This window comes from Octodon degus, unplaced genomic scaffold (assembly GCF_000260255.1).
Source record: "Octodon degus isolate 3935 unplaced genomic scaffold, OctDeg1.0 scaffold00011, whole genome shotgun sequence".
Lineage (NCBI taxonomy): Eukaryota > Metazoa > Chordata > Mammalia > Rodentia > Octodontidae > Octodon > Octodon degus.
In genome coordinates, this window is record NW_004524587.1 from 14,943,823 (window position 1) to 14,952,045 (window position 8,223).

The 8,223-nt window shown below is 40.2% G+C and overlaps 1 protein-coding gene across 1 annotated transcript in view; it reads right to left on the reverse strand.

Annotated features, from left to right (window-relative positions):
• Positions 1–8,223, reverse strand: part of Lrrc36 (leucine rich repeat containing 36) — an 82,555-nt gene that overhangs the window by 10,422 nt on the left and 63,910 nt on the right. The window contains exons 8-9 of the mRNA XM_004625874.2: positions 5,505–5,945; positions 2,041–2,330 (exon numbers count right to left, since the gene is read on the reverse strand). Of these exons, the coding sequence (XP_004625931.1) occupies positions 2,041–2,330; positions 5,505–5,945 (731 nt within the window). The remainder of the gene's footprint in view (positions 1–2,040; positions 2,331–5,504; positions 5,946–8,223) is intronic.

Consider the following 8,223-nt stretch of genomic DNA (forward strand, 5'->3'; position numbering starts at 1 on the left):
TATATATATATATATTAGTACAGGGTCTCAATACACAGATTGGACTCATAGTGATCCTTCTGTTTTCAGCCTCCCAAGCACTGGGATTACAGGCATGCACCACCACACCCAGTCTCAATCACTGTCTCATTGTGCCCTGGGGGTGGGCCCGGTACAACACGACGGGGATTGAACCTCGGTCCCTGTGCCTGCCTAAGCAGGTGCTTTAGTCCACAGAGCTATCTGGCCGGCCACATATTCATATTTACATAGCTCTTTCAAAGCTTTCTTTATAAAGAAAAATAACATGTAATACGAAGAAATGAGTAGACCTTAAGATACTCCAGAAAAGTAGACTGAAATTTTAACAATATAACATAATACAGAGGAAAACATTTCCTAGAATATCTTAGTAATATGACATTTCAAATATTCAAAGTGTTACCACTGACATATTAACCCACAGATTGTGTTTTTGTTTGATATAATTGGCATTTATGACTGAGAATGGACTAAAAGCTAAAGAAAATATTGCAAGACTGCCCCCCTTTGGCACACAAAAATTATAACCATCTTCTCTAAAGTTCTGAAAATTATATAGGAAGTATTTAAAGAGTTACAAGCAAAAAAAAAAAAAAAAAAAAAGAAAAAAAGAAAAGAAAAAAGAAAAGAAAATCACCAACCAAATAAAAACCAAAAACCAAACCAAACCAAAATAAAAACTCACCCACACAAACACACACAAGAAAACATCCAACAATAAAAAACAACTCTTGGAAAATTATCCCAAAGTGCAAAAAGCTTTTCAACATCTAAAAACATAAGTAACTAGAAATAATTCTTTTTGCCTAAATATCTTGGTTCCTTATAAGGTAGTGGTGGTGAGCGTATGACACATGTGCCACAGCTGTCTGTTTGTATAAATGAAATCCTTAAAAGTTTGTCCATCACTGTTATAGGATAATAAGTGCTCAAGTGATAAATGATTCATATGACAAAGGATCATGGGCCCTGAGGAGGGAGGCCTGAGAACCGTGGTTCCTCTAACACAGCAGGCTTCATGATAGTGGTAAGACCTGGAGAAAATTTAGCAAGCAAGAGGTCAGTAGAAAGCATTCTCTGTAACAAATGTATGCAAAGGCAGGGACAGAATTCATGAGCAAGAACTGATTTTTTTTTTTTTTTTTTTTTTTTTTTTGTGGAACCAGGGATTGAACTCGGGCCCTTGCGCTTGCCAGGGAAGCGCTTATTCCACTGAGCCATTTCCCCAGCCCCAAGAACTGATTAATACTTAAGTTTTCTTGTGTAAAAGCCATCACACAAAAATCATAATTTTGTAAAATGAGCTATTTTGCATACATGGGAATGGTTCTTAAATTTCTTTTTCATTTATCCTCTGAGCCACTTTCAGCTAAACATTTGTTAGAAAATCTAATTCATCTGCTTGCTGTTACTCTAGGAAAAAAAAAAGAGGAGCATTTGAATTTCTAGACAGAAAAGCAAAGCAATGATTTCATAATTGCTATTTTAAGTAAGTTATTTGTGGCTGGAAAAAAAACTGCAAACATGATGAGATTCTAAACATTGATGCTAAAGAGATCAATCTTCAGCCAACCCTGAGGCGCCTGCAAATTTTGTGTTCCTTCCTGTTGGTAAACTCTTGTGGGCCACTTCTTATCAATGTACTTTCCCACCATGTTTATCCTCTGGAAGTAGAACAGGAATAGTGCCCCGTGACAGAAATAAAAAAGCAGTCGCAGTGGGAAAATGACCTTCCCAAGCACAGAAGAATCACAGACTTTAGCCTGGTGGTATCAGTTACCAGCCTCTGCAAATGCGCTTGAATGTCCAGCACTGTTAGTCAGAACCACCATCCTCAACAGAAGTCCATTCCAATCTTGAACCTGATGTGTTTCTTTTTTTTTTTTTTTCCCCTTTTTTGCGGAACCGGTGATTGAACTCAGGCCCTTGCGCTTGCCAGGGAAGCGCTTATTCCACTGAGACATCTCCCCAGCCCCCCTGATGTGTTTCTTGCACACACAGAAACAAGCCAAGACTTGCCTCGCTGCCTGAACCATCTCGGGAACCATGCTTTAGATTCAGATTGGTAAGGATATTGTCCTTCCGCTTGAATCCTCTCCTTGAGGGGCTTAATGACCTCTTGGCCAGAAACTCTCTGTCTTCTGAAGTCCCAGGAGGCAACCGCAATATCCGCAGAGAGTTTCCCAGGACAAAGTTGTTTGGTGAAGAACCATGTGCTGATGTTAAATCACAGAGGCTGCTGGATAGCTGTTGCTCTGCATTGGCCAGCTGAGCAGGCTCACTGTTGAAATGGGTCGTCGCATACAGATCTGTGGAAGACACAGGCTGGGAGATAAACCTGCCCTTCAAAGCCCTCATATCTCACTTTCATCAGAACCTCGTCCAAGGGTCATAATAACCATTCCCTGGTATGCTCCCTCAGCTCTATAGACTCTCTCTCTCTCTCTCTCTCTCTCTCTCTCTCTCTCTCTCTCTCTCTCTCTCTTTCCTCACCCCCCCTTCTTCATAAAACCTCAACTCTGGTTAAATCCAGCTGCCCCAGTGCCCTAGGCCTTTGCCCCAGTGCAACATGGCTAGGGAACAACATGCATCTGTCTTGACCTTCTGCGCTTTAATTCACAGGCCCACCTTTTCTGGTCCCTCCACATGCTCAGCAATGCTCACATATTACTCTAGTCAACTTACTCTTCTGTTCTCTCAGGGAATTATTTCACATCTCTTTTCTCCACAAACTCCAACACCATCCCTTTCCCTCCTTTCTCTCTCATGCCGACTTCTCCCATTTCATTGAGAAAACAGAGTCAAGTGGAAAAAATGTCCCTTGCTAAATCTACCACCTCATTTGTATTTGTAGCTGCAAATTCCGTACCTCCTTCTTGTTATCATGAACTATTAAGGCCAGCTTCTTCACTGCTGGACCAGATTCCATGTCTTCTCCACCACCTCCTTCTCTCCTGCATCATCACATCTCCCTCTGTGGATCACTTCCACCAGGCTCTCGGGACCCTGTTTCCCCCCAAACTACAGTTCTATTTCTCTGTTTCCCTTTCCTACAAAGTTCTGCGGAGTGGTTGTATATATCCTAAGGCCCTTTAGGATAAAGAATCCTAAGTGTAACTTTATTGCCTCACTTACAAGTTTTTCTTTTTTCTTAAATTTTTTTAACATTTTTATTGTGTGTGTGTGTGTGTGTGTGTGTGTGTGTGTGTGTGGCCAGCTCAGCCCACCAGGGGGCGGGGCTGGCTGGCATGTGGTGCTGGGGGATCGAACCGCGGTCCCTGTGCTTTGCTAAGCTTGTTCCAAGTAGGCGCTTTAGACCACTGAGCCATCTCTCCAGCCCCACTTACAAGTTTTTCTTGAACTCACCCCAATGACCTTTTTATTTCTAAGCATTCCCCGAAACTGTTGGCTAATGTCTTCTGGGTTGCCAAATAGAATCACTCCTCAGTCCGGCTCACTCCCTTGATCATAGGCATCTATGACTCAGCACTGTCACTCTGTCCTTCCTCAGACACATTCTGTACCTGGCTCCCAGGGAGCACTCCCTCTTGCCCTTTCTCCTTCTACCCCTCTGGCTGCTTCTTTTTCACTTTGCATGATGATTTTTCTTTATCTATTCAACTTTTACCTGTTGGGAGCTTAGGATTAGTCCTCAGATCTCTTTCCTATCTATAGTCACTCTGTAAGTGAGAGCTCATTCAGTCTCAGTTGTTTTGCCTTGTTTTGTTTTTGTAGTACTGGGAATTGAACCAGGGGCTCATGCAGGTAAGCAAGCATACTACAACACATCTATGTCCCCAGCCTTTTTATTGATTTTTAAATTTTGAAATAAGGTCTCACTAAGATGTTCAGGCTGGCCTTGATCTTGTGATCCTTTTGCCTCAACTTTCCAAGTAGTTCAGATTATAGGAGTACACCACTATGCTCAGCAAGCATCAGTTTTAACTCCATCCATATACTTAGAAAAAAAGGGGGGGGTCTTGCTATGTAGTTTTGGCTGGCCTTGAACTCACTATGTAGTCCAGGCTCAAACTCATGGCTACCCTCCTGCCTCAGCCTCCCAAGTGCTGGGATTACAGGTGTGCACTACCATGCCCAGCTAAGTTTTGACCTTCTTTCTCCCATACTTTGTCAAATAATAGGTTATTACCATTGGAACATACTCAAAATCTGACTACTTCTCATCACCCCCACATTACCCCTCTAGCCCAAGCCATTACCAACTTGTATCTGGATTCTAACCTCTTGAATAATTCTTAAAATGTTTTCCTTGTTCCCTCCGTAGTCTACTCTCATCCAACACCTAGAGGAATTTTCGAGATCATGTCACCCTTCAACTACTACTAACCTCACGCAGCACAGAAGCCAAATTCATTCACTTACTCATCCACAGCCACACAGGGTTTCTTTGTGGTTTCTTGAGTGTGCCTTGCACAGTCCAGCTCAGGAACTTTGCTCCCACTATTTAGAAAATTCCCCTCCTGTAGTTGCATGGTTTATACTTTCACTTCATTCAGGCATCATAAGATGCCTCATCAGCAAAGCCTTTCCTGACCGTTCAGTCTAAAAATCCCCTTCTCTTTATTACTCCACCACACTTGCATTATTTATTTTTCATTACAGCACTTATAATAACCTGGCATATGTTTACATGTTGTTCATTATCTGATCTTAGTAGAATGAAAGCTCCATGAAATTAGGAATTTTAAAGAAATTATAGTAAAATATATGTGGAACCTTGCTGCTTTATTAGCAGAGCTAGAACAGTATCTGGCACATAGGTGTTCAAAGAATTTTACTGGCTAAATTAACAAATCATGAAGAACAGTCTTTACCACTTCCCTTGAAACTAGCTTCTTCTGAAAATAATAATTCATAGTAGTAGTGACTGTAGCCAAAGAAAGCCAGAAATATGTACTGGGGAGCCACTTAACTAAGGTAACACACAGTTGTGAAGTTCACATTTCTACAGTTTTTCTCTAGTATAGCTGTCGTGTTAAACTCATACCCTGCATATTTCTGAAAGTTTCATTGGCCACTGATGACCCTGAAGTAGAACTGAAGAAGTGAGGAGATTTATTTATTTATGTTTTATTATTGTTTTTGGTGCTGAGGACCGAACCCAGGGCTTCTAGCTTGCTAAGCAAGCATTCTATCACTGAGTTAAATCCCCAGCCCCAAGAAGCGAGAAAAGCAATTTAAGAGATGTTCATTCAGCTAGACACAGCGCACATGCCTATAATTCCAGCACTCGGGAGGCTGAGGCAGGAAGACTGCTATGATTTTGAGGAGTTTGGGCAACACATTGTGTTCAAGGCCAGCCTGAACTGCATAGCAAGACCCTGTCTCAAAAAATTAAAAAAACTCAATAAAAAGATGATGTGACACAACAAAAAAAAAGTGTTAATCCCAAGATTTCTAGTTATGCTTTCTATCTACGTGCCTGTAAAAAAAAGACCTGTAAGGTAACAAGAAGCTATTACCTGAACTAAGTTTCAAAAGCCTTCCAGTACTGGAGTCAGGGTTTGATAGAGAAGTCAGTAAGTCTCCACAGGAATGGAATGTAGTGGCCTTTGTGTCACTTAAAGGCTTTGTGTTATATTCTTGGTAGTTCTTGTTTCTCTGAGGCCTTTTACCAGTATTTCCATGCAGAGATAGAATTTGAGAATAATGACTATTGTGATTTTCCAAACTGATGCCAGAAGGTAACTGATAGGGATGAATCTGGTTGGAATCACCTACATCCAGGCGTGTACCCAATGAGGCATCATGGGTAAGATGATAAGAATCAGGCTTTGGCATCAAGTCTTTTTCTGGAGAACAACCTGAAGACTTATTATCCAAAAAAGATACTCGGTACCCATCTCTGGTCATCTTCTCTGGGGATCGGACTGTGGACTGACGAGGCGAGTAGTGTCTGAATTCTGCTCACAATCAATGGAAAAGAACAAAACACAGTGAGAATTCTTAGTCCAGTTGGGGTACCTATGTCCATTGAGCCAGAGAAGGTTCTTAGGAAGATACGGTTTATGATTTTCATAAATGGTAGCTTAAAGTGATCAAGGGACTTCCACATGAACAACAACAAATTGTGGGGTGCTTGTGTAAACAGTAAAAGAATCTGTAACATTCTTAACACAAATTTTGTATCAACTGAATCCCCTAAAAATGTCCTCCTGAAACTGAAGGATGAGAGTTTTCTAGGCAATAACTTCATATCAAAAAATGGTATCCCTCCATATCACTTTTTTGTATTTAATCTATAGACGATTGTTGGTCTATGATTTCATAGGCTCTGCAATAAAGTTAAATCCATTCCTGCTCCCATATTCCACCCAGGGATTTTAGTTCACTCATTGGGAACCCTAAGATAACTAAATGATAAGGAATACCAACCCTACGAAATCTGTGGTCTAGCAGCCCCTCTACAAAGCACTTTTCTCAGACAGCTTTGTCTGCCATCTTCAAAAAGCCTCATAGGGTGGCATGTAGAGAAGCCAATAAAAATAAAAGGCTGTGTGCTTTAGTGCTTTCAGTTCTGCATATAGTTGAAGGGCTTCCTTAGGAAATAAAAAAATATTATATCTGAATTAGTCACAATAAACTTTCCAGGGCTGGTGAGGTAGCTCAGCAGCCTAAGTGCCTGCCTGGCAAGCTCAAGGACACAGGTTCGATCCGGGTACCACACGCTGGGTGCACTGTATGGGCCACCAAAACCAGGCATGGTAGTGGATACCTGTAATCCCAGTGCTGGTGAGGCTGAGACAGGAGGATCACTATGAGTCTGAACTATGTAGTGAGACCTTGTATCCAATTTAAAAAAGAAAAAGAAAAAAGAAAAAAGCATTAAAGAGTTATAAAGAAAGTGAGGATTTTCTAAGTCAAAATCTAGAAAACAATAAGAAGCCCTATAGAGTCTATCACAGAAAGCCCTTTTTACCTGAAAGCTTTTTGGGGTGAGAAATGAGATAAAGTCCAAGAACCACCAAAGGTGAGAGGCTTAAGAATCTTCTACACACACATGCACACACGCATGCACACATGCATACACACAGAGGGAACTCTGGACAGGGACAGTACATACTCTTCAGGTTAAAGATAGATTATTAATAGGATATCACGTCTGCATCTTGTACAGCAATTAACCACTAGGAAGAATGTATGCAATGCGTTAATTATTGAAACTGTCCTACCAATTTGGTTTGAAACTGTCTCACTGATATTTGTTTCTCAATAAAATTATGGGGGAAAAAAAAAGGTGGAAACATGGTTAGATGTTAGAAATCAGTGCTGAGCTTCTATAATAGGGCAGGGAAACTACTGGTCATAACAGTCTGTCATACCTGGCAAAATAAGTAGTTAAGAGTACAGAAGTTCCCCATGTATGGAAATGATTATAGAGAAAAAAATAATTATTATAATCTAGCAAGGACAGTGAATCTAAAAGTGTACATTGACTTAGTACAATCATATTGCATGTCTTATAATTTCTTTGACCTATTAGTCTACTTTAATTTATATGTATAATAATTAGGCTTCAAAGGCATTGTAAAATAAATAAATTAACCTGATCCTGGAGAGACAAAAAAGAGAGGGCTGAGGGAAAGGGAAAGAAAATAACTGATGTACTATGTACATGTATGAATCCCTACTTCAGGAGCAGATGTGCTAATAATAAAGGTCAAAAAATAAATTTTAAAAAAGATAAATTATTGCTTGTTAAAGAATGGTCATCCAGGTTTGCACTGTCTGAGAAGCCAGGGAAACTCAAACCTTAAAATGGAGCTAGATATATGTCAGACTAACAACATTCTAGGGACCTAATTGAAGCAAACAAAATTTGGAAAAAATGTTCAATAATTATTATTTCAAAGAGTTGTTCAAATATAATAAGAAGCAGCCAAAAAATGATATGAGTAAAAGTTAGTAGGTAAAAACAGAAAACAGGGGCCAGGGAGATGGCTCAGTGGAAGAAGCACTTCCCTGGCAAGCTCAAGGGCTTGAGTTCAATCCCCAGTTCTGCCAAAAAAACCCAGAAAACAACAAAAAAGGGGATACAGATGAATGTCCATTTTGTATTTGTGTATTCAAAATGGTTATGATAGACATATAGTTATATTCTCTTAATGAATAGAGGGATTTGTTCTAATAGTGTTTGTAAATAGGATATCATGTCTGCATCTTGTACAGCAAATAACCACT